Source organism: Gregarina niphandrodes, assembly GCF_000223845.1.
Source record: "Gregarina niphandrodes unplaced genomic scaffold scaffold00008, whole genome shotgun sequence".
Classification (NCBI taxonomy): Eukaryota; Apicomplexa; class Conoidasida; order Eugregarinorida; family Gregarinidae; genus Gregarina; species Gregarina niphandrodes.
In genome coordinates this window covers 203,742-229,202 of record NW_011645779.1, presented here as the reverse complement: position 1 = coordinate 229,202, position 25,461 = coordinate 203,742, and the positions used below count along the sequence as shown (strand labels likewise).

The following is a 25,461-nucleotide window of genomic DNA, read 5'->3' as shown; positions in this document are numbered from 1 at the left end:
TGGATTTCGCGACCAAGTCAATATAGGCCGGGAGGATATGCTACGGCTCGTGCTTTCCAGTGGTTATAGTCACGACTATAGGTAGCCGTTAAGTCCGCTGATGTCACGCATGATCTCTTCAGCAGGCGACTGGGACCATCTCGAGGTGGTCCAACTTGTCCGTCCTTGGGACTCAGTGGTGATACCAACGCCTTCAGACTCCAATCCATCGAATTCTGAGAAGACATGCCCCAGCCCCACTCTCTTTGCAGTGCAGGGTGCACAATCGTATGGTATGTAGATGGTGGTTCGGGGATAAAGGCAACTGCGATCATCGACCCCACTACCATACTGTCACTGCCATGTCTCAGGCCATTTTTCATCGGCTGGTTGCTTTCGTCGAAGCTGCCGGCCTCGAGGGAGCGACTTTGTTGATCAACAGAAGCAGTCCTATATACAGCGGTCGTGGTCGCCGTCGCCGGGGTTGCCGTTCCATGGTCAATGCTTTTCGCTTTCTGAAGTATTTTGTGGGCGGAGTTGCGTAGTCGCGCCGCCATGGTCTCTGCTTTCGCCACCTGCGAAACAACCACGAGCTCTTTGCCCTCGCCACTCACCGGAAGATTGTTTCCGGTAAGAGGAACGTCGTGGGCCAACGGAAGGTCGTTCTGTTGACCCGTACTGCCCAGTTGACCTGTATTTTCCAGTCGAGCAGGGCTGAGTCGTGCATCTTTATTGAGCTGATTGTTCCCGTTGAGTTGGGGGGTTCCCTTCGCGAGGGGGTTTCTGTTGAGTGCCTGTTTTCGGGTGACGACATCTTCCAAAACGGAGGGCAGGACCAGGAGGTCTTCGGCAACAGGGTCGATGGAGGCGTAGTAGTCGACGACTTCACGGCGGGATTTGCCGAAGAGCGACACACCGGTGGCAGCGCACCGTTGGTGGCCGCCCTGGTTGAGTTCGTCGCCGAGAATGGCGGAGCAAGTGAGGTTTCGGGATTGTTCCTTGACGTGGTTGAGCTGGTCGACAGTAAAGCTATCTTGAAGGGCGCCTCGTTCGTGTAAGTAGAAGCAAGCCTTATTGGTACAACGTTGATTCCGCAAATAACTACTACAGTACTTAGTCGTACCATAGCTGGCCCGTAGCCGTCGTCCCTCGAACAGACAGTCATCACTATCCAATATAGCCGTCTTCGCCTCCAGACGTGTTGCGTAAGTTATGTATACCGCACACGAACGTTTCTTATCCGGACACTTGAAATTCGGGTTCCGATTAACAATGATATTCACCACCTTACCATACTTACCAAAGAACTCAAATTCCTTCAATCTACTCTCATCCGCCACAGCCTCCAAAGGTAGGCCCACTAGATAACACAAGTCGCGACGAACCACCCTCACATCTCGTAATGAAGACAACCGCCGGTCCACAGCCTTCTTCTTACCCGGCTTTGCGGCACCACCCTCCACCACTGGAGTTGCCAGTACTCGTGAAGACTTCACCGTTGATGAAGACGTTGTCGAACCGTCCTCCTCCTCGTCCGAACTCCGACCAAACGAAGTATCCGATGGAACCGATTGCTCCTTCTCAGCCTCCGTAATGTTCCGCAACTTTATATTCTCATCCACGTAGTCCCGACGACACTTCGGACACACATTCGTAGTGTCACGCAACTTACGATAGCACCAAAAGCAAGTCTAAAGAACACTCATTTCAATGGGCTCGATATTCCGAAAGGCCACGCCTTGACAGGTTGGGCTTAACAGGTAGGGCTTAACAGCCCTTGATAGGACTCAACAGAACTTAATAGGGCTCAACAGAACCTAATAGACCCAGGGTCTTAGACCCAAGTCCAAATAGGCCAAACCAAACCCTTAAAACCTTGATGCGCCCAGGTTTTGGCAGACCCAACGAACAAGGAAGGGGAGCTAATCAGAAATATGCAGCCGCGATGCAACTGGGGAGGCCCGGACCGGGGTGGGAGAAGGGCCGGCCAGATTGTTTTCGCCGTTGCAATTCCAGCTTGCAGCTCAACTAAATATCGGCCTTAGGATGGGAGGGGGGAAGCGATGATCTTTTCGTCTCACCTGAAATCCACAGGGGCAGGGGAAAAACCTGCGGTCATGAGAATCAATCTTCTCGACGCATATCGGGCAAGTCACCGATGCCATATAGGTATTTCAATAAAAAAAAGTCAGGCAGGCCGAGGCCCGACCTTAGGACAGTTCGGTATCGATCACATCCACCCGCACTCACAGACACATCTAGCCCACCGTACCACCCGTCGGTGGCCTCCGGGACCCGCGGCGAGAGTGCTGACGTAGTTTCGACCATAGCCAACGATTCTCTCGAATTAAAGCTTCTGCCTAGAAAAGAAATAACTGCAGACAAAACGGGGGGACACGAAGGGAGCTGGGCTATTTCTGGAGCCCGTAATTGCCCCCCGGCGGCTCAGCTCATGCTATTTCTGTAACCGCGCAAAGGGACGTAACTTACTGCTTCCAATAACTCCTCGATATCCGATCGGCGAATCGCTTGGGGCCCACCATCAGACATCAGCACCGGACATGATGGGGCCTGACATGATGGGGCCTGATATGACAAAGCTTCATACTGGGGCTCACCCTGGCCGCTATTGTTGTCCGAGATTGAACCAATGGCGCCCTCCACCAACCTTTGACCTGGCGAGTGGGGACTGCTACAGACGGGACCGTCTAGCAGTGTTCCGGCACTCCAGATGGCTCCGTCCAGATGGCTGTCGCATACGCTACGTGACGGCCTGGGGTTAGGAGACTTGGGGGTCGATGACTTCCGATTCGGTGAAGTGCGATTTGGTGACGTGCTATTTGATGACGTCAGGGGAATGATAGTGGCGCTGGTGCGGGCGACTGAGTTCTGCAGTGTCTCGGCGCAGTTGGCCATGTGCTGACGTCTGCACTGTACCCGAGACGGGTTCCTGGAGTGGAATCTGCTCTTTCTGGCTTTGCGTTGTGGGTTCGATTCCAGCTCGACCCCACTTTCGGGCGCTCCGGCTCTCAGATACCCAGGACTGGGAGAACAGTTAGCTGGAGGTTGGCCATCTGGAGACTGACCTCCGGGAGACTGGCCCCCGGGAATTGATGCCCGGGCGTCGGGAGAAACTTGCCGGGCATTTAAGAGCTCTTTCGCACATGGATGCGTCACTGCATTTATCGCAACCTCTGTGGGGGACTCGTCGGTCTTCTTGGTGGTTCCCTGACGCCCTTCGCTACCCACCACCCATTGACTCCCTCCCGCAAGGAGAGTATCAGCAAAAGCCGGTGAATAAAACGACTGGGCGGACGCGGCTTCGCACCTATTGGTCGACTGGGCGGGCATGCTTCCACAGGGAGCAGCACCGCACCCTCGTCCAACCCGCCTAGTCCCCCTGCACTACAGTTGTTCTAAACTCCCAAGCTAACTTGCCACGCTCAACAACCACTCTATAAACAAAATGTTGCCAGACAGATTCTGCTAGCCAGACACTACGGCTGGCGTGGTACCGAACGCTAGTCGAAGATCTCTCGGAGGATCTCCAGGGCACCGACTACCGCAAGCCAATTAAAGTAAAACGCACGATGGGCAATACTGAACATGCTCTCCCCAGTTGCCCGGTAATACGAAAGGGGGATCTCGGGATATGCCGGTCCAAGTATACCGGTGCTCTCCAGAGCACGAGCTGCAGCTTTACTACGGCTTCCAGGAGACTCGTTCAGTCCCACACTGGATGGTCCATCCGGGGTAAGTCCTACCTTGGTACCTTCCTTCTTGTGCCTCTCCATGGTCTGTTCGAGCTGAACCGCACCGTCGCCGTGTCTGTCATCAGCTCCACGCGGCTTGCCGTGCCGGGGCTTGCTCGGGGTCCCTCTCATGCCATCACCGTCCTGGTCTCCGGTATAGGCACCAACTTTCTTGTTCTTCTCATCAGAAGTTTGCTCCTTGTCCTTCTTGCCCTTGAGACCACTTACTTTGCCCTTGAGATCACTTACTTTGCCCTTGAGACCAGACATCTCCTTGTCCTTACTCTTGTTATCAATCTTCTCTTTGCCTTTGCCTTCGCCCTCATTGCCTTCACCTTCCTTGCCTTCGCCCTCATTGCCTTCACCTTCCTTGCCTTTATCTTTCTCCTGCTTCCTCTCTTGTTTCTTCCTTTGCTTCTCCGCCTTTATTCTTTCTTCCTTCTCGACGGTGTCGCCCTCAAGCCCAGGAATAGGGACGCCACGAGGAAGGGGCCTTCCCGTCGCCGGATCCAGGCCTGGATAATAGCGGTATTTGTCCGTGATATTTGCGGTGATGTCTTTCAGCTTATAATCTGGCGGCGATTCGCCCCGCTTAGCATGCCCGTTGCGGTTATCATGTCCCTTACCATGTTCATCGTGCTTACCATGTTCATCGTGCTGGCCATGTTCGTCGTGCTTACCATGTTCGTCGTGCTTACCATGTTTGTTATCATGTTCGTTGCCATGTTCGTTCCGCTTGCCAGGATCCCTCCAGGTATTATCCGGTGCACCCCTAGTGGTTGTCTGCGGTTCTATCACGCCTTTTGGATCCCTAATGTTGGTCTCGTGTTCTATGACATCATCTAAACAGGAAACACTTTGCTGGAAGATAAGGGGGACTGTGCAACTGGTCACGTGGTACTATTCGGGAGGTTACCTGGATGGTCGTGTGCAACAGACCTAATTTGTACCGGTCTGCTTTGAACCCGGTCGAGTCGGAAGAGCCACTTCGGGCTGCCTTTGGTCAAGCCGAGCATGCGTCGAAAAAAAAGTTCTATACAGAGGACCAAGATGACCCAGTGGAGTACGCGCCCTGTGAGAGATCTGCTGCACCCCCCGCACCATCTGCTTCCCCGCTTAAAGAGGACGAGCTGAAAATCATGGGAGTTCGGTCCCCATGAATCGAACCCTCGTCATCAGGATCCCGGAACATGGGAAGATTTCGTCTTCGGGGTCTTCGAGGACTATCTTCGTAGTTATACAGATCAAGACGCGGCCGGCTCCGTAGGTCCTCAATTAAGCTGGGACCAAATACAGAAGCGAGTCGTGCAGGCTCTTCACCAAGTTGTAACCGGGGTCGCCGACTAACATTGGTGTCGAGGCCCTCTCCGGTCTCCAAAGGTAATTTCTTCACCACCTGGTCGACAACTTGGTCCACTAACCGGTCTGTCCCGGTCTTACCACCCCGGTCTGCTCCTGCCTGTCTGCGTTGGTTGTTGAACCAAGGACTTTCCACATTACCAATACAAGGCATCCGTCGGGGAGTTCGCTCGGCGCTTTCATAGAGAGCATTAACCGGACGGTTGTAGCGGAACTGTTCATGGTTGGTATATTCCCGTAACGACTTGGTGAGAAATTTATATTCCGTAACAACTTCTGCCAGTTGATCGCGAATGTTATCTCGTCGTTCCTTGTCGCCGTTGAGCCAGTAAGGCACCACGTCTTCTTCGTCATCTGCGCCATCCAGTCGCCCATCCATGGTCGCCAGACGCAGATCCCTTTCGACATTTTGGTCGCTGATGGTGGCTTGACCGAAACGGTCCCAGCCGCTGTCCAGGGGCGAGGGAGTGGCCTCACAAATTTGCCTAAACTCTTTAACCCGTCGTGCCACTTGTTCTTGCAGCGGGTCCAGAATGTCGAGGACGCTGCAATTCGTAGGTTCCAGAGTGTGTGGATTCGGAGCTACCCGTGTCATCTGGTCGCGGACACTGCCCACACCATTGTAGGCACCCACATTATATCCCAGCAGGTCGTTTAGAACGGCATTATTATTGTTAGACCGGTCGCGATGTAGCCGATAAGCTACCGAGTTCCGCAAATCATCCGATAGATCGTTATCCGTCCCCTCGCCTTCACCCCAGCCGGCATTCTGTAAAAGCATTTCCTTGGTGTCCCGACCGAGAATGGTAGCAGACATGAAAGGCATCACGGTCTCCAAAAAATCTGACAACGTAAACTTCAACGGACCCTTGTAACCGTAGTTCTGTTGTAAAATTATCTTTTCTCGAGCACGCAAAGCCGTATCAATCATCTGGTAAAGCAAACGGCTTTCACGATCAAATTCAAACTCCTTCGCCACCCAGATCTCCCCATCGCCTGTTGTTAACCGATTCCACATTTTTTTCGCAAACGACCAAAGAGATGATATATCGCTCTCACCATCTCGTCCACCATCACCATCTCGTCCACCATCACCATCTCCACCGTCTACGGCTCGTCTATTCTGACATTGACAAGTTACATTGGAGCCAATTGTACTCAGGTCAGAGTCACTCAGTTCTTCCGCTCCTCCTCTACCACCTCTGATCCATCCTTCGAATGCAAAACGTTTCTTGCCAAGGTCCTTTTTGCCGAACTCGGACCCGCTGCTGGACGAGGTGGTGTACACTTTTTCCAAGTGCGGTAGTCTCCACGACTTCCTCTGCCTCTCAATTCGTTCGAGCACGGGGATGTCTGACGATATCTCAGACCCCGTCGATGACGAGGAGTCACTCGAAGTCGCGCTTTTGGACACAGGCGCCGGAGGCGGGGGAGTCACCGAAACAGGCAAGACGGGCACTTCCTGTCGGTAGTCCGTGACCGTTGTGGTGATCTTGTCCACGATTAAGTTCCCGTCTTCATCACGACTTGTGTTTGTCTTTGTCGTGACCTTCTTAGACACCACCTCCGGCTCAGGCACCTTAGGACTGAGACTAGCACTAGGACTATTTCGACTGGGGTCAGAAGTAAATTTGATGCTCCTTTGCTTCATCCCGGCCCGGGGACTTAAGCCTTCCCGGCCGACCCCTCTGGGAGACCTGGGTTTCGAACCGCGGGGCGACCGACTCCGAGGCGAGTGGGGTCGATCTGGAGTTGGCGGGGACTCCTGGACAGGCGGGACCAATTTCGGTGGTGGCAGCGGCGCCTTCTTCTTGTTCAAAAGCCGGACTAGCCTTCGTGCGTTTCTCTCAGCTTGTCTTCGCCGTGCACGTTCCGACTGAATTTTGCGGTCCCGCCTCTCCTGGAACTGCTGGCTCAAAGGACAAGACGGTTCATGCTCCCCATCATGCGAGACTTTATCCTTGAGGACCACTCCACCCTTGGAAACTCCGGCTTTCCCGTCAGTGCCAGCAGACTCGTCCCAGATGACTGTGTTCGAAGAGTCTTGGTTAATGGGCTTGAACCAGTTGGGGAATGACGGCATGAATCTTTTGAAGATCTGCGTCGTGCTTGAGGTCTTATCTTTGGCGTGGCAGTATGGCACTCGGCGGATACCTTCGTAATGCGAATTTCCGTCATAAAGTTGGCTTGGTTGTGGAGGCGGCGTCTTAGCAGGGGAGGGGTTAATGTCTACATCCAGGAGGCGCTCAATCCAGTTGTAATGGACGGGATGGCCTACTGCGTGGTTGTTTGGATGCTGGGTGTCCACATGGGTCATGGCGCCACCGCCAGTCCGCATATCCCGAGCCCCCATGACGCCTTTGCCGCTAACTTCTCCTTCCCCGGCCGCTTCCGCTTTGAACCCGAATACGTACCAGGCCAGTTTGGATCTTTTTAGGACCTTGCGAATGTCCGAAGTGAAGGCCTGAATTTCCAACTCTCCATCAGCTGCCAGTCTGAATAAACTGGTCCCGAGCATCAGCGGCTTCTGTAGGTCCGCCCAAGGGATGGCTTTGATGGCCTGCTGCCCACCACGCGACGTGCGGTGAACTAGAATAGAGCCTTGGTGGTTATCGCAGTAACATCGCACGCCCTTCAATTGCTCCTCTTCCCGCAACAATTCCGCTATCTTCGTGTGGTCGTTGTAACCCATCGTCTCTACCTCGTGTCGCAACCTCTCGATCTTCGTCACCTCATCCAGTCTCTTATCCGTCTCCACCCAACGTCTTTGCGGATTCGTATATACCACAGACCCCGGACATGGAGAACATGACTTCGACGACCACCAACCATATAACCCTTTGTTCTCTAGCGCAATACGTGTTACGTCACTCAGCTCCCGGTCCTCCCTAATGTGGTACTTCTGAAAATACATTGAAGGAATTGTCAACTGAACACGAGCTATCTGATCTCGTGTGCCATCGACCACCGTCGTTGTCGTATCATTCATCCTCCAAGTCGCAGGGGTCGTATGATAAAAACCTCCGTGCCCTCCTTTCTTCTGAAACACGCCCTCCTTTATGGAACCACCATACAATGTTCTGCCGGAGGGAACTTTAACGCAATTAATGAATATCCACGATTACGAACACACATATAACGGGATATGGCAGCCGTCGCCGTCACGATTCCCCATATTAGCTCTTTCTGGATTAGGTTGCCGCTGACTTACTCGGTTGACATGGATTTCTCGGTCTGGACAAATTACAATCACTGCACCAAATAACTACTCCGAGACCGGGAATTGAACCCGGGTCTTCCGCGTGACAGGCGGAAATACTAGCCACTATACTATCTCGGACGAAGAAACAACAGGCCGCGGAAAATCCCAATAAGCGGCTGAAGAGAGCTTGTACGTTAATAGCAACTATATATTTAAAAGCGGAGGCGATGAGCGGTTAACTTGTGTAAGCTATACGGCCAGCACGGCGTTCAAGGGTCACTGTAGAGGCGAGTTGAAAAGACCTCCAACCTTGCTGTCTATCCGCACTATATCCAGCCTTTAGCTATCACGAAGCGCTATCACGAAGCGCTATCACGAAGCTCAAAGTGGGTAATCCGTTCACTGACTTTAAGCCTCCGTTTCCGGCGGGATGTTCGTGGCCGGAACATGTCAGCAAACTGGTCCAGTTTTTGCGCGTCTGGAAGGATCCTGAGTTTTTCATAGACATTCTGTCGCATCCAATCCTCTACATCCTCGGCATGTTTCGTAAAAGATACAATCCCCATCATCTTGTTTATTCCTTGTGTGAAATTCCCCTTTTAGATTAAGAAAGAAAAACAATGTTCCTCAAGATACAAGGACTGAATGACGGTGTGAAGGAACTATATAAGAATCATCCCAAGCCACTCCCGGGCGATGCTGGGTTCGACTTATACTCCCCCGAAAGCATCACCATCAAAGCGGGCGAAACAAAAGCTGTCGACCTCCAGATCAAGGCTAGCGCTCACAAAGACTCCCAAACTGCGGAGAGCATACCATACTTTATAATGCCGAGGTCAAGCATCTCGAAAACACCCCTGAGACTCGCGAACAGCGGTACGTGCACACACACATTTGGTGCACATGGTTCGACCTCGACAACACGTACTTGACATGCTTCAGTTGGTTTAATTGATGCCGGTTATCGGGGCAACCTCATGGCCCTGTTGGACAACATTAAAGACACTGATTACACTATTGAAAAGGGTCAACGCCTCCTGCAAGCGGTTGCTTTTGACGGTAGTCAAATATCCTTCGAGCTGGTTGAGCAGCTTTCCACCACGGTTCGTGGAGAAGGCGGCATTGGATCAACCGGCCGATAAACCGAGGGGGTTGATGACATCTATCGTAACAATAAAAGATTGTTCACCAAAATGCATAAGCATTCGGAAAGGCCTTGGCAATCGGTCTTAAGGTCTTAAGGACCGGCATCGGTTGTTAATAGACTCACCCCGTTTAACCAACTATATCTAATACAAGATCTCTACACGCAAGTGAGATTTCTGCACACAAGTACCTGAATGTCAAAGGCAATTATGGGGGATTTTTATCGCATAATTCGGGAAAGATTTGTCCTCATGCTGTAGACTGGGCAATGGTACGCGTCGACGCAATTCTCCACGTCTTCAAGACATCCGCCGGTGCACATGAGACAGAGTCTCCTGCACATGACGAGCTTGCTTTGGGCATCATGTAGGAAAACATGTTCCTTGAGGCTGGCCGAGGTCGGCTTGGTCGATGTCGGCTTGGTCGATGTCGGCTGGTCGGCCTCAGCGGGGTCGGGTTCTGGTTCGTCCAGGTCTCGAAGGTCCGCCCCGTCTGTCATCACGAGGCTTCGGGTTTGAGGGTGGATAGAGACGGCCGTGGGGCGTTGGCATCGTTTCCAGTCGTCGACCTGTCCGCCAAGAGTCAGCGGCGGAGGCTGCGGCACAGGGGGCGTCTGGGTCGTCTTTTTCGCAGTAACGTAAACGCCAAGGGTGACTCCCTTCAAGACGGCGTTGTAAGGCGCTGGTCGTCTCCTTGTGCGTAGGTGGGGTCCGTCGTGGCGGCGCTCCGGAGCATTGGTCCTGGTCGAGTCGGTGGTAGTAGTGTTCCGGTCGGTGGCCTCGTCAATGGTGGCGGGTCTATCTACCTCGACTACGATTTGCTCTCCCTGCTCGTGGCCCAAAGTTCGTTGGTCTCGGCCCAAGGTTCGTCGTTCGTGGCCCCTTAAGCCCCAGAACAAGAGTTGTGTGCTCGGCAGGCTGAAGGGGTCGAGTGCGGCGAAGGTGCAGAGGCCGAGTGGCTCGGCCGAGAGTCCTTCTGCACGGTTCACGTGATGCATCGACTTGAGCCATTGGAAAGCTGCACTAGGGGGCAGCGGATCCAGCAGATCGAGCATGCGGCTGACGGTGGCCGTGACCACCCGTCGGTAGTACTCTTCGTTGAGTTGCAGGTTGTTTAAAGAGAGATACCATCGATGAGTAACTGCGCTCCAGACATGTTCTCGACCCAACGGAAAGAACGGAGTCGAGACACACCGAGAAGGGAGAGCAGCGAGCGAGTTGAGTGTGCCACTCCCTGCAGCAATTACGTAACCAAACCCCTCGCCCGTATGGTACATAAAACCTTGTTCTTCCGGTGGTTCCTCTTGCTCATCGGTCCCTTCGTCGTCCTGGTCGCCTTCACTATTGACCCCGTCCTCTCTCGGACCGGTCGTCCTCTCCGCGTTTCCTCGGAAGTTAAAGTGATTTCGACCTTTCGCAAACGGTTCGTATTTCGTGTTCAATTTTTTCAGCATCGGCAAACCAGACCTCAAGATGTTTTGACACCACAGAGCCACCACCGCCTGCGGTGGCAGCGTATGAGCTTTGTTGGTACCGTGGTAACTATAGTGACCTAATTTTAGTCGCTTTATAGCGATAAAATCTCGCGGCCAAATGTGACGAGTCTCGCGTCCCTTAAAAGACAATGTTTTTCCATGACTCGCGCGACCATATTGAAGCCAGTCCTTAGGGTAGCCAAACGCCGCTTCCGAGTCAACTATTCGGCCGCTAAATGGTTTGATGTCATCCAGTTGAGTTATAACATTTTTGGTTGTCGCTTTCCCTATCTCCAAGACGATTTTTTTGAATTCTCTTTGGACTTGCGCTAAGTCTCTCCAATAAAACATGGACTTCAAAATCCGGGACACGGCTATTTGAATTAGATCAGATTGGTCTCTCCTACTTGCTTCCACACCTTTGCTATCGAAGAAGCCTTTCAAGCCGTAGCGGATCGGACCAAGGGTCAGCAACTTGTATAAGCGCTTTTCCATGATCTCAGACGGCGAAGCTGAGGGCAACCGTGGGAGGACGATGCGCTCAGAAAGCCAATCGTCCAATGTCTCATAGGCATGTCCCACATATCTCTTTTTGGTTTGCAGAACACAGGATTCGTAAACTTTCTCTAGTTTCAGAGTGAGTGGATGGAGAGTCTTTCTGACGATCATCGCACAAACTTGCTGACCAATGTTAAACGCCTCAGGCATTGACGACCCTGGCACATGAATGAAACAACTATCAGTGTCTCCATACACTACTTCTATAGGTCTGCCAAAATCCTGTGCTTCAATCCAATGCATGGTACAGTCCAGCAAGTGGCGCCCAGAGCTGACAATGCCGTCCGCAATGTCACCACATGGCATACGACCCGTCACCGATGCCCCAATATAACCGTAGGTCGTAACGGAGACAAACTTTAAGGACTGTTGACTAAAGTTCATTAAAGAAAGAACCTCGCTACTTAAACGTTTCTTGCCTCTAGACATAGCTCGCTTCACGAAAATGCGACTAGCCAATACCGACCTCATAATGACGGGCAACACTCCTTCGCGAATCGATTTGTTGCAAAACATTACACCGTTAGGTAGGACATGGAAACCTAAAAGAAGACATAATCGGAGGGAAAGACTTGCTGGCCGCCATAGTGATAGGGTTGTAACGGAGGTGGTATATGGTAGTGGAGGTGGTATATGGTAGTGGAGGTGGTACATACACTGGGATATGGTACATACTTTTTGGGTCTTGTGCAAGGGCGTGTACAATTTCTTTCATGTTAAGTGCCACATCCACTCCTCCGATTCTGATGTTGCCAAAATCGGTGTTTGGATTTTGGAGGTATTGGTTGATAGCTTGATAGACACGATGGGCCTTGCCTATGCACGTGCTGTAGCATATATTGTAAGCGATCATCAGAGAGGGATATAGGGATTGGTAGTCGACTACGATTACGGGACATGTATAGCATTTACTTTTAGGCTCGAGGACCATAGGTATAGCTTCGAGAGCATCTTGATCACGTACCTGTTGCTTCGAAAGGGATGAAAGGATACAGCCCAGATTACGACAGGCCGATAACATGATGGCCTCGACGAAGAATTGAGAGCCTCGTGTTATAGACGCTGACCATTCAACGTAAAACACTGAGGATAAAGATACATACTTACCTATCACCCCTTGCTTCCATAACATTCGGCGAAACGCTTCCACACGGTTCATTATCATCCGGATAACAAATGCACGACGACCACCTGTATGCCAATATAAACTCAACACATGTAATTCCATTCGGGGTAGAATCAAACCCAAGGTGCACTTCACCATGTTCAAGAATGAGACATCCTAAAACAACACTAAGTAGCACAAACACTAAGTTGCACAAACACTAAGTAGCACAAACACTAAGTAGCACAAACACTAAGTAACACAAACACTAAGTAGCAAACAATAATATTCACTTACATTCAACTTGGTATCTTCACGACACAATTTACCACCGTTTAGATATGTACGTCCTCCAATCTTGCATATTTCTAATAAACGTTAACGTATGTAATTTGGTCAAGTGTTTGGTCATGTGTTTGGTCCTGGTTAAGGAATTGCGTACTACTGGAAAGCTTAGCTCTTGCCGCATCGACAGGAAGATTAAAAGTCGTGTTTGTGAAACGACTGACCTGCAAAGTACATGCAGGGTCTCCCGTTAGGAATTTATATCTAGCCCAAAGGTAGCCTATACCGTAAAACTTGTTGTCCCAGCCCACAATGATAGTGGGATCGATGAGCCGTATAAACTTGAAAGCTGTGGATATAAGGTCAATTTCATTCGATAGAATTTGAACGTTGCATAAACAATTGGGCAATAGCTGTTGAGCCTCTGGGGTACCCGGAGTCATATACGGATTACGAGAAGACGGAGGAAAGCTCCGAATGATGTGGTCCGCTTCAGTGTCTTCTTTGCAACCTTGTGAACCACCGGTGGCATTCTCTCCCGTCCATTCCTTGCCTCCAGTTGTGCCTTCGCTGCCATCCAAATATAGTAATACTGTACCTGTTGGTTTCGATGCATCCCCACCTATCAGATACTCCTCCCACGATAGTACTATGCAAGTTACCTGATCAATCTCCGGAATACCGCGGTCTCTCTTGAGGCACGCGATTTGACGCAAAGCTATGTCTTCCGTCTCTCCTTCAGCATTCGGCATATCGACACTGGACCCATCAACTAGGCACGGCACACCGTCACTTCCCCTGTCAACGGGTGGGCAAATGTTCAAGACCGGCTCCACGTACAACAAACGACCAAACCTTTTGTGAGCCGGACTCTTGGTCGTAACCTTGTCGATCTTCTGGTACACAGAACTCTTTGGAGATGTGGACACAGGGGGCTCAAAGTTCTGAGTGGGCGCGGAGGCTAATGGAGCCGATAGGAGCAGGGCATCTTCCGGATCAGAGCATTTAATAATCCCATTCTTCTTCAACACCAAGAGCTCGTTCATTAACAACTCCTTATCTGGCGGGGGAATGAAATACACATAGTTCCGACCCACCATCGGAAGCTCATCGCCGGTACGGCCCGCGGCACAACGCTCTATGTGTCCGATAGGACACCCCTTTAGATACCGATAAGCATACGGATTCTTTTGTTTCAGACAATCCGGGTTGGTACTATATGGCTTGGGCACTTCCGTGGCAAAGGGCTGGCTGTTATCGAAATGTACTTGGGACAGCAGAATAGCTGTGGTCTCGACGGGGCCAGCATTTGATTTTGCGCCGGTTTCCTCAATTTCGTCTGGGCGCACACACGTGTGTGCGCGCTCAATAGCTTGGACAATTCGGCTTAAATCTTCCTGGCAATACCGCGGCATGGTATCCATGACGTCAATCTCGGTATTCCGGTATGATTCCCAAGGGGAGTCGAGTAAGGACATATCAGCGCTCCATTTTTGTACCGTATTTTCGATCTGTCGTACATCCCAGACAAAATTTCGGTCAGCTTCTTTGCATAAGTCGACCAAATTGCAACCGTCGGTGCATGTGGTACCGACAGCGGATGGTCCATCTACCAATTTGGTTGCGGTATGTGTGCCAGCTGTAACATTGATTAAGTGCGCCATATTAATGTCGAACTCGAAGACGTTATTGACGCATTCTTTGTTGCTGCTTCGTAGGAAACAATTCCTACGCTGAAAATACAGCCATTCTGGTCCAGCAATACCGCACATTCTCATGAAGCGGACAACTGCGCTAATATGAAGCTCATAGCATTGGAGAGGGATACCACCGAACAAGCCTTGAATAATCATGGACCCGATGCGGGGCGGATCGTAGGGCTGGCAGCATGAAATCTGAGCGAAAAGACTGGAGTTGAGATGATATCCATACAATGGACGTTTCGCAACCAGTTGTACATTGTAAATCAAAGCCAGTGATCTTTTGGTCCTCTTTTCCGCCATCTTTACCTGATGGATCTCTCGAGACATATCCGGCTACACAACATTAAGATTGATGCGGCCAATAGTGTAATGTGGCCAATAGTGTTGAACGGTGGAGCTTACGTGATGCCTTATGCCCGCCTCAATTAGTGCGTTGGTAAACTTGCATACTCTGCAGCAATTATGATCTGACGTCAGTGGTAATGTATTCAGATTATCTCCACTGCATCTGACACACACGACCGTTAGTTGGTCACATTGGCCGCAGGAACATTCACCTAATTGACTAAGTGCTGCATCCACAAGAAATTTCTCTATTCTAAAGTACATAATGGGCTTGAACCCATGCACATATACCACGCTTTCCGGACCCGCTTTAACAGAAGGATTCCATCCCAATACATCCTCACTGAGACCCTGAGACCCGGGCAATTGCGATTCGGGTACCCGGTCCTGGGATCTATTGGAAGCACAAACTAGTGTCGTTCCAGTCATGACAATTTGACTACAAGTATACACCTGTAATCCAGATATCGCATTAGTTAACGTATCACCTAAACCAGGTTTGAATGTATGACTATACACGCAGTCAATCGTCACGGGTCTAAACCCAAGCATCTTGATACCGATCGCCGCCTGCGCCCCCACGTACTGACATGAATAGAAAATGCCCGCCCGAGTTCGCCCTAAAATACTCACGCAAGAGTCGCTGGATAGAGTGTCACAGGATGGATGGTTAATGGTCTTCCTGCTAAGTCCCGAACGGTTTATAGGTCCCGAACTATTGGACTCTAGGTTGGGACCCAAAGCCTGCTCGCCCACAATGGCAGTTATCGGAAAAATCCGAAGCAATTTTTTTTCATTAAAAGTTATCCTTGGACAGGGGCGGTAGTATTGCAGATGACGTTTACTGCGGATTGCATACTAATCGCTGATTGAAAACTTAAGTCCGATTCCCGTGTAGGGCCTAACAGCACTACCACTTTCTGGAGCCCTTCGGGGTGGCAAATCGTAACAAGCGGTTTTCGTGCAATAGGGGGATATGTAGAGTCGGGACAAGGGAGGTCTACTGGCGTAATTGAGGGGCTGTTCGGGACTGACATGATTTTGAGGACCGCAACACATGGTGTTGTGTCCCTTTCTGGTTACGTTCGGTTACCCTGAGAGTTGTGGACACAAAACTATTACTGACCTCAGAGTGAGCTCCTGTTGTATGGGTGAATCTGCTGCTGGGTAATTTGGGTTGGATTGGTGTGATCTGTTTTTTATTCTGAAGACGCGGGTTTCATGAAGAGGGAGTATGAGTAAAGTGGGAGTGGAGATAAGAGCGACGCATCGTTGGTTGGTGAATAGTCAAGATTTATCAAAGGTGCTAGCCTTGGACTGTGTACCGGCAGAGAAGGACTATTTGCGTCGGGTAGCTGACCACTTGAAGATTGAAGATGCGTATTTTTGTGCCGGACGCGAAATGGAGCAGATTTTGAGTCGGAGTGCAGAGCAGATAGCGCGCAGTTCTTGTAAGACGAGGTACTGTGCCATAGAATTACGGGGGCTGGCAGGCAGTGGCTGTTCACTCCTAGGCGTGCTGGGTGGGCGGCTTCTACTGGAATCCAACGGTAACCAGCTAGATGGGATCGTGTGGCCCAAGGTGCTGTATATATCTGCGAAGTCGCCAAATGCTGACGCTCTCGGGAGCAGAGACGTTCTGGGTAGTCGAGGAGACGTTCCGGGGAGTCGAGGAGACGTTCTGGGGAGCCGAGGGGACGTTCTGGGGAGTCGAGACAACGCTAGTGGAATCGGTCCTGTGGACCTGGCCGAGCTGCTGGGCGAGGCCGCCCGGATCTGGACCGGGTTAGGTTGGCGACCTTTGTTGAATGCCTGCAAGAGTTGGCTATATCGCGAACTCGATATGGATTTGATACTGGTCATCGACCACGCCACGGCCTTGGCCGAAAACTGGAGCCTTGCTTCCAAGTTATTGCTGCCCTGGCTAGACGCAAAAATCGGGGTGCTTATCATCAATCAGGAAGAAGACATGCTATTCCAAGCTGCCATGCTCGACCCAACCAACCCCATGGCCGCTGAGCGTTCTATAATCCGCCTCGGCGGCCTCTCCGATTCGGAGGTGCGTGAAAGTCTTGAAACCACACGCGTGCGACGAAGCAGCCCTGGCCACCGCAGCAGAACGAAGGACGATGTCAAGTCTGGGAGCGGCGTGAGGTCGACCAGCGGCGTGAGGTCGGCCAGCGGGATCAGGTCTACAAGCGGAATCAAGTTTGCCAAGGACGACCTGAAGTCAACAAAGGACGAGCTCAAGTCTGCCAAGTCAACCAAGGACGAGACAAAGTCGGCGAACACCAGGTCTGGTGGACTGTCTGATGAGGGGTCATTAGAGGAGGTGCCAGGTCGTTCATTTTCTTCCGCCGCGTCACCGCCCCCTGAGCGGTCTTTTGAACCGTACGAGACAGGTGCGTGGCGTAGTCGGGTGCCACCGCGGCCGAGGGACTATGAAGGCAAGAGCGTGATGGAGGAGTTGGTGCGTTTGTTTTTGCCTTTCTGTGGCGGTCATGATGAGTTGTTGGCGGCTGACCTTGTGGTGCGATATGTGCAGATGAAGACGGGTGGGTTACCGAAGTTAATGCACGAGTTATGTGACAAATTATTGCAGGACCCGGAGGCTGCCTCTGAAGGGTTGTACGATACGGCGACAGAAATTCTATCGCAGTCGGGTGCCCGGGACGACATTCTGGCGAGTTCGGTAGCTAACATTGTGACGCTGGCGCAAGCTGGATCCTACTCGACGCCGGCGCATTTGTTGGTGGAGGTAAGTGCGGTCTCAGGTGGGCGGTTGTCAATAGGCAGGTTGTCCACCAGTCGCCTGAGTGTCAGTAGGCTATCGACCAGTCGTCTAAGTGCGAGTAGACTAAGTGCTAGTAGACTCAGTGCTAGTCGCGGCCTTCAGCTGGACGCACAGATCTCACGACGCGCCGGATCTCCTGGACGACGGCAGACTTCGACATGTACTCGGCGCCAGCCATCGAGCGAGGAGATGTATAGTCGGGAGCTGTCAGGCGAGTTTCGAATGTCCCCATTCGCACTAAGTATAGTGCTTAAAGGCGTGGACTGCAGATCAGGTACTAGTCCTCGTGACATCCGGGAACGTCGCCAAGTTTTGTTAGTAGATCGCATCTCGCCCGACAAGGATGCCATGCGACGCTCTATAGAACCACGTTGCGATCTACAAGTCGTATCCGGACCCGAGACCGTTTCATGTAGCACACAGTTACGCACCTTCGCCCCCTTCCTCCGATACACCTACCACTCGGGTCTCAATGCAATATCCCGGGGCTATCTACGGTTCTGTCCCGACGATAAGGATCAGCGACTTTCGTTTTCATGGTTGGGACTCATACGGTATATGCTTAGCGCGGACAACTTCAGGGCCAAACGTCACGTCTACCCGGCGCTTATAGCGGGCATCCATTCTTGGGCATCTACCGCTGTCTGGCGCTGTCTGGTTCCTGTCATGTTCCGACTTACTCTAGCTGCCGGAAATGTCGATACAGGACACCATCTGCTCAGCTCCAACTTGCTCAGTGGTAATAGCCTCAACCGACTCGCCCATCGCAACAGTTCCGTCGGTACTAACAGTACCACCAAGTGGGACAAACAACTGGGTCCCTTCAAAAGAATCGCTGTATACTGCGGCTTCCAAGTGAGATCCAAGGGGGATCCCTTCCCCTGGAAAAAAATCGAAGACCCCTACCAACAGTCCCACTCCTTCTACCAGGCCTTTAGCAAAAACTGCAGAGCCATCAGCCAAAACCAGTACAACGAAATAGTACAATATGGAACCACCAGCATCGACAAAGGAATACTCACGATCATACTCGAAGCCTTCGCCAAACACATTATTGTTATCGGCAAACATGTGAACAAAGGCATCTCACTCATCATCCTCGATGCAGGCGAAGACAAGACTGTTCTTGCACACAAGATTGAACTCATCCAAGAACATCACGTATCAAACACACCATGTCGCACACACATTACAATCCGCGCACACCATGTTGCACACACACCAATCAAGTGGTACTACACATACATACAGTACTACACATACAGGGTCCTACGTTCTTTCAGCCTCAAGTCAAGGGTCGTATGGAGATAAGGGATTGCGAAGCGCCCTTTTTAGAATTCCTTCGGTAATATATCTTTTTTCTGGTCCCAATGTTCCTTTACTGAAGAATTACTCAAGCAGAAGACGATGCAGTCCAGCATTCACTACCCCAGTCGCTTGCTCCCAGTCGCTTGTTCCTCATTCAACGAAGATGCGGGGCAGGCCAAACCCATGGGCTGAGTTATGGGTACTGGCCGCGGGTACGCCCCTATGTGCGTGACGGTGCCCAGCCCTGCAGCTTCCGGACGCCCAAGAATTGTCTTGTTGGAATAAGCCTTGGCGGCGGAGGGTTCTGAACGGGCGAGAAATGCAGCGCAACAACCTCGTTTTTCTGCGTCCCAAACGCCCCATGTTTAAGCTAGTCGTCACGGCCTTGCTCTGTCAGGTGACCGCCACCCTCCCAGAAGGGACTAAAGCTTTTATTCTGGACGGAGCCCAAAAGACCGCGTCGAACGAACTCCTCGACCTCGAACTTGACGGGCGCTTTCGCGACTTGTCGGTCCCTGAGCCGTCGGTCGCAGAGTTGTTGGTCGCAGATACAAGCTCGCTGGATACAACAGACAGCGACTCCGTCCGCTCGAAAGGTGACCCAGTCGTCCGCTCCATTTACGAGCGGCCGACGTTCATCGCTCGCAATGAGGCTCACAACCAGCCTCAAGTCAATGTAACGAGAGACAACTCCGCTAATAGTCTTGTTGGCGACTTCGGGGGCAGCTCGGGGGACGATTCCGCTACGGCTGCGCGTTTGCCGCAAACACGCGCGGCACGAAATCGGGCGGCGCACACAGGTGTGGCGCACGGGCGGATATTCGGACCCGAGTTGGCGGCGGACTTGGTTGTGCCGCGGCGGTTATGGAAGGCTATTAGTCGCTTTTCGGTGTTCGATTCGGAGGGTCAGCGTCGGTCTGTGCGAGCGGGTGGACTCTCAGCTCTACTGAGTCAGCTGTGGATACCCTCACACCTGCAACGCCACCTCTTCCCTCCACCACCCATCGACTACATGACCGAACTCAAACGCATTGAATCCCGAGTCCATCACATACTCACCAGAGACCAACCACCGACTCGCAACCTCTTTGAGGCACAGCGAGACTTTGGTCCACCCCTCGACCTTCGCAGACTAATTTCTTTCGCACCCCTCCTGCCCTGACAACCTACCGGAAGTCCTGGAGTTTTTAAGTGACACAAACGCACACCCTTTCACGTTCCAGTCACATCATCCGGGTCAGGCAGGACCCAGCGTCCAGACCCACCGTCTAGGCCTACCACAACCAGGGTCGGTCGAGAGTCTACCCCAGACCTCGGTCGGTCTGCCGGCCCAGATCTGGAGCTAGATCTGACTGGAGTCTTTTCAGCTCGTGTAATCGTTTGACGATAGTCAGCCATAATTTAAAGACAGCACACACTTCGCACACACTTGCCCGAACGACAGAGTCTCGCACTGGACTGGTTGGTTGTGGTTAAACAGTTAATTTGGAGTTTGAAGTCTTTCAACAATGGACGTCAAATCCGCTTATCAGACTTCTTCTGGCTTGCCCCTTGGCAGCGTCTCGGCCGTCCCTACTAGTTACCAACAGACGACGACCACCACTACTCAGTACGGATCTGCGGCACCGCAGACGGTGATTAGCTCAGCCCAGTATGGCGGCGCCGCGCAATACGCCGGTGCAGCCCAATACGGTGGTACGTCACAGTACGGCGGTGTGCAGTACGCCAACGCCTCGCCGATCACGACTGGCGCGACGATGGCATCCGGAACAGGTTACGGGACGACCGGAACAGGTTACGGGACGACCGGAACAGGTTACGGGACGACCGGAACGGGTTACGGGACGACCGGAACGGGTTACGGGACGACCGGAACGGGTTACGGGACGACCGGAACGGGTTACGGGGCGACCGGAACGGGTTACGGGGCGACCGGCGCCACTTACGGGGCGACTGGTGCCACTTACGGGGCGAGTTTCGGCGGAGCAATGTTGGGGTCTGCTGGGCAGCAGTACGTCCCCAACGCGACTCCCGCCGCGAATGTACAGTCTTACAGCACAAGTCCCTACGCTGCCACTGGCCAGTATGCCGCCTCCGGGTACGCGACTGGCCAACAGTATGCTACCGGCGGTGGCCAGACCCTGGCGAGTAGCTACGGCGCCGGCCAAGGCGGAACTTATGCGAACACTACCACGGCAGGCGCTGCACTCAACAATGCCGCCATCACCAACGCGACCATGACAGGCAACGCGACCATGACAGGCAACGCGACCATGGCAGGCAACGCGACCATGACAGGCAACGCGACCATGACAGGCAACACGACCATGACAGGCAGCGCAGTGCGCTCTCAATCGGAGATGTCCCGAGTTGTGGGACACGAGTATGGTCAAGAGCGTGTGGTGAGTGTGACGCAGAGAGTTGATGAGTCAAGAACGCAAATAGTTGGTGAGCGGTTTTTGGAGCACGAGGTGAAGGTGCCTAAGAAGATCGTCCGAGAGGACATAATAGAGAAGGTGATTATTGTACCGGAGAAGATCATTCAGGAAGAGATTATTGAAGAGACCGCTGTAGTGAAAGAGCGAATTGTGGAGATTGCGAAGCCGGTGATTGTGGAGAAGATTGTGGAAGTGCCTGAGTATGAGTATGTAGAGAAGATTGTGGAGGTCCCTGAGAAGATCGTGCAGGAGCGTTTGAAGCACGTCGACAAGGTGGAGATCCAGGAGCGCGTGCGCGAAGTCCCGAAGATGGTCCCACAGGAGCGCGTGGTGGACGTGCCCGAAATCACGTACCGCGAGGTCCCCGTCGAGCGCGTCGTAGAAATCGAGGACTGGAGAGATGAGGTGCGGATCAGAGAGGTCCCCGTGCCCCAGTACGTCGAGAAGCCTGTGCCCAACGTGGTCCAGGTGGAGCAAGCCATCGACGTGGATCGAAACATTCCCGTCCCCGTGGAGGCGAACATCACCTACGAGTTCCGCATCCCGCAGATCAAGCCCAGATACCACAAGATCACTTACCCGGTCTACCTGCCGCGTTTTATCGAAGTCCCAGTGGCCATCGACCTGTTGCGCGGCGGTCTTCTGGAACAGACTCAGACGTACTTGGCACAGTTGGGTGCGTTGACGAAGTCTGCCGCGTCGTTATGTGAAATCGAAAACTTAGCCACCACCATCATGCGGGCAGATTTGCAGTCGCGAGTTAACACGTCTGATCTCCAATCCATCCTTATGAAGAGTTGGAAGGAAGGCAGTCTCGGGCTTAACGGCGGCATCCTAGGAGCCGGCCTGACCTCTGGGGGATTCACCACCACCGGTGGAATCACCACCACCGGTGGAATCACCTCCACCGGCGGAATTGCCGGGACTAATGTAACGTCCTCTGCCCTGAGCGGCAGCTATGGCGCAAGCGCGACTAGAAACAGCTACGTCTCAGGGCCCACCGTGCTGGGCGGTACAACCACCGTGCTGGGCGGCAGCACTGCGGGCATCAACACCACGGGCAGCAGCTACATCGGCCAGGGTGGAGTCAACGTTGCGGCTTCCTCCCCCGTCGTGATTCGTTAATCCTTTTTTTCAAATGCGGTAATTAAGTGGCTGTGTCAATGAGGTGTGCGACCGTGTGCGAAGTGTGTGCGAGCCGAGTCGTGGTACTTAAATTCACTTTGAAAACCTTTTTTCTGAAATCAAAGTTTGATGTCCGCTGCCAGGAGCTTTAACGTAACGACTCACCCGACACATTAAACCACCGATCCACCTTTACCACTGATCCACCACCGAGGGGGCCGGGTGAAGGGCCTGATCGATAAAGTCGGCAAATGCTGGGTACAAGCCGCAGGGCCGGGGTGATCTCATTAGCACTGCCGGTTGTACCGCCGGTTGCACTGCCGCCCAGGGCTCACAGGCAGGAGTTGGAATATCAGGCAGGGTTTACACTACTGAGCAGGGGCCACAAGAGTAGGTTGGAAGTGAAGATCATGTATGTTGTTGTAGAACAATTTGAATGGTATGTCTTACGACGGCAGTGCGGCTAACTTCGTCGGGTCACCGGCGGTGTACTCAGCTTCTTACCAGCAGCCGGCGCAGTACGTGGGTGGCGCGACCATGGTGTCTAGCGGTTCTTCGCTGATGCCGAGTGCGAACCCCTTGCAGTACGGTGCTGCTGCGTACGGTTCTGGCGTGCAGTATCAAGGCGGTCAGTACAGTTCGTCGGGTGCCCAGTATGCGTCAGGCGGGGCACAGTACGGCGGGGCACAGTACGGCGCATTGTCGAGTCAGTACACGAGCGGCACGACGATGCCAGCAAACGCGTATGTCTCGGGCGCACAGTACTCTTCGGGCGGCGCACAATATGCAGGTACGCAATATGCGACGACCAACCAGATCGCCGGTGGCCAGTACGGAACGACGCGTGCGAGTAGTGCGGTACGTTCACAGTCTGAAATGTCTCGTGTCGTGGGACACGAGTACGGACAGGAGCGTGTGGTGAGTGTGACGCAGAGAGTTGATGAGTCGCGGACGCACGTTGTGGGAGAGCGATTTGTGGAGCACGAGGTGAAGGTGCCGAAGAAAATTGTGCGCGAGGAGATCATCGAGAAAGTCATTATTGTGCCTGAGAAGGTGATTCAGGAGGAAATCATCGAGGAGACGGCTAAGGTGCAGGAGCGAATTGTGGAGGTGGCCAAGCCCATCATCGTTGAGAAGATAGTGGAGGTGCCGGAGTATGAGTATGTAGAAAAGATTGTGGAGGTCCCTGAGAAGATCGTGCAGGAGCGTTTGAAGCACGTCGACAAGGTGGAGATCCAGGAGCGCGTGCACGAAGTCCCCAAAATCGTGCCTCAGGAACGCGTGGTGGACGTACCCGAAATCACGTACCGCGAGGTCCCTGTCGAGCGCCTCGTAGAAATCGAGGACTGGAGAGATGAGGTGCGGATCAGAGAAGTCCCCGTGCCCCAGTATGTCGAGAAGCCTGTGCCAAACGTGGTCCAGGTGGAGCAAGCCATCGACGTTGATCGAAACATTCCCGTCCCCGTGGAGGCGAACATCACCTACGAGTTCCGCATCCCGCAGATCAAGCCCAGATACCACAAGATCACTTACCCGGTCTACCTGCCGCGCTTCATCGAAATCCCAGTGGCCATTGACCTTCTTCAAGGCGGACTGCTCCAACAGACTGAAACCTATTTGCAGCAGCTAGGTTCTCTAACCAAGACCGCAGCATCGCTCTGTGAAATTGAGAACCTGGCTACCACTATCATGAGAGCGGACATCCAGTCGAGGGTGTCGACAAGTGACCTGCAATCCATCCTCATGAAGAACTGGAGAGATGGCACCCTCAACGTCCAAGGCTTGGGCAGCATCGGCGTCGGCACGAACGCTGGCTATGTGACTGGTGGTAGCTACAGTAGCTACACGGGTGGGGCTTACACGGGCGGCAATTATGCGGGTGGTAGCTATACCGGTGGCGGCTACGGCGGTACCGGCTATACCGGTGGCAGCTACGCCGGTACCGGCTACACTGGTGGCAGCTACGTCGGCGGCACGAGTTATTCCCCTGGCTACTCCACCACAGTGCCGGGCAACACCTACGTCGGTGCGGGCCCTGTTAGCAACCACAGCCCCTACGTCAAAGGCATCATGAAGCGAAATTAAATAGTACCATAAGAATTTTTACCAAAAATGAGGATTAACCAATTCATCTCAAAGAAGCGAACTGGAACCGTCAATCCAGCAGTATGAGTCACTTGTTATGGGGGAGTCAACCACTTACTTGTTATGGGGGCAGACCCCGTCACCACTTGGCGTCGTCACCACTTGGCGTCGTCACCACTTGGCGTCGTCACCACTTGGCGTCGTCACGACTTGACGTCGTCACTACCTCGCCAATGTCTTGTAGATTACTGAAGAGCTGATTTTGGATGGGCTTAAGTTGAGGGCTATTACGGATGAGGACTGTGCGGAGTTGTGTCAGTACACGAGTCTAAAGTGCTTGAGCATGAACCAGTGCAGTCTGACGGACGTGTCGAAGTTGCCACAGTTCCCTTTGGTAGAGTCTTTAGAGTTGCATGACAATAAGTTGTCTGGAGCGCAAACGTTGGCGGTGATTGTGGCCAAGTTCCCTGCACTCTCCACATTGTACATGGCGGGCAACCGCCTCGGCAGTCTGGTCGAGCTGGCGCCCCTGACTGCTCTCAAGACCCTCAAGGAGATCGACGTAGAGATGAACCCATTCACGGGCGAGAATGCTCAACCAAACGTGCGCTCCCAAATCTTCGACGCCCTACCCCAGCTCGAAATCGTTAACGGCTTCAACAAAGACGGCGTAGAACTCGCCGACTCCGTCTCCGGATCCGAAGGCGACGACCGCGACGACCCAGAACTCGTCACGGAAGATATCAGTAACATCACACAAATAACTTCACCCTAAAGGGCGCCAAACCCCCCCCCCCCTCCCC

The 25,461-nt window shown here is 52.8% G+C and overlaps 9 protein-coding genes and 1 non-coding gene across 10 annotated transcripts; 6 read left to right on the top strand and 4 right to left on the bottom strand.

Moving 5' to 3' along the window:
* Window positions 1-17: 17 nt before the first annotated feature.
* GNI_055640 (RNA recognition motif protein) lies at window positions 18-2,144 on the bottom strand (the record flags this gene model as incomplete). Its single annotated transcript, XM_011131637.1, has 2 exons — window positions 18-1,670; window positions 2,061-2,144. 2 exons carry the CDS (start codon window positions 2,142-2,144, stop codon window positions 18-20), a joined length of 1,737 nt encoding a protein of 578 aa, XP_011129939.1.
* A 1,356-nt stretch (window positions 2,145-3,500) lies between these two features.
* GNI_055630 (hypothetical protein) lies at window positions 3,501-8,312 on the bottom strand (the record flags this gene model as incomplete). Its single annotated transcript, XM_011131636.1, has 3 exons — window positions 3,501-4,573; window positions 4,833-8,170; window positions 8,302-8,312. 3 exons carry the CDS (start codon window positions 8,310-8,312, stop codon window positions 3,501-3,503), a joined length of 4,422 nt encoding a protein of 1,473 aa, XP_011129938.1.
* Window positions 8,313-8,358: 46 nt separating this feature from the next.
* Window positions 8,359-8,430, bottom strand: GNI_055620. Its single transcript has one exon. It is a non-coding gene; the product is annotated as a tRNA-Asp (tRNA).
* A 482-nt stretch (window positions 8,431-8,912) lies between these two features.
* On the top strand, window positions 8,913-9,434 carry GNI_055610 (deoxyuridine 5'-triphosphate nucleotidohydrolase; the record flags this gene model as incomplete). The annotated part of the gene is made up of 2 exons (XM_011131635.1): window positions 8,913-9,168; window positions 9,235-9,434. The coding sequence occupies 2 exons, from the start codon at window positions 8,913-8,915 to the stop codon at window positions 9,432-9,434; spliced, it is 456 nt and encodes a 151-aa protein (XP_011129937.1).
* Window positions 9,435-9,658: 224 nt separating this feature from the next.
* On the bottom strand, window positions 9,659-15,460 carry GNI_055600 (DNA polymerase; the record flags this gene model as incomplete). Its single annotated transcript, XM_011131634.1, has 5 exons — window positions 9,659-12,012; window positions 12,146-12,752; window positions 12,873-12,943; window positions 13,018-14,896; window positions 14,966-15,460. 5 exons carry the CDS (start codon window positions 15,458-15,460, stop codon window positions 9,659-9,661), a joined length of 5,406 nt encoding a protein of 1,801 aa, XP_011129936.1.
* Window positions 15,461-16,142: 682 nt separating this feature from the next.
* On the top strand, window positions 16,143-19,051 carry GNI_055590 (hypothetical protein; the record flags this gene model as incomplete). The annotated part of the gene is made up of 2 exons (XM_011131633.1): window positions 16,143-18,863; window positions 18,986-19,051. The coding sequence occupies 2 exons, from the start codon at window positions 16,143-16,145 to the stop codon at window positions 19,049-19,051; spliced, it is 2,787 nt and encodes a 928-aa protein (XP_011129935.1).
* A 278-nt stretch (window positions 19,052-19,329) lies between these two features.
* Window positions 19,330-20,172, top strand: GNI_055580 (hypothetical protein; the record flags this gene model as incomplete). The annotated part of the gene is made up of 1 exon (XM_011131632.1): window positions 19,330-20,172. The coding sequence occupies one exon, from the start codon at window positions 19,330-19,332 to the stop codon at window positions 20,170-20,172; it is 843 nt and encodes a 280-aa protein (XP_011129934.1).
* A 346-nt stretch (window positions 20,173-20,518) lies between these two features.
* Window positions 20,519-22,573, top strand: GNI_055570 (inner membrane complex protein; the record flags this gene model as incomplete). Its single annotated transcript, XM_011131631.1, has 1 exon — window positions 20,519-22,573. One exon carries the CDS (start codon window positions 20,519-20,521, stop codon window positions 22,571-22,573), a length of 2,055 nt encoding a protein of 684 aa, XP_011129933.1.
* Window positions 22,574-23,014: 441 nt separating this feature from the next.
* Window positions 23,015-24,658, top strand: GNI_055560 (inner membrane complex protein; the record flags this gene model as incomplete). Its single annotated transcript, XM_011131630.1, has 1 exon — window positions 23,015-24,658. One exon carries the CDS (start codon window positions 23,015-23,017, stop codon window positions 24,656-24,658), a length of 1,644 nt encoding a protein of 547 aa, XP_011129932.1.
* Window positions 24,659-24,685: 27 nt separating this feature from the next.
* On the top strand, window positions 24,686-25,433 carry GNI_055550 (putative leucine-rich acidic nuclear protein; the record flags this gene model as incomplete). Its single annotated transcript, XM_011131629.1, has 2 exons — window positions 24,686-24,739; window positions 24,903-25,433. 2 exons carry the CDS (start codon window positions 24,686-24,688, stop codon window positions 25,431-25,433), a joined length of 585 nt encoding a protein of 194 aa, XP_011129931.1.
* Between the last annotated feature and the right edge of the window lie 28 nt (window positions 25,434-25,461).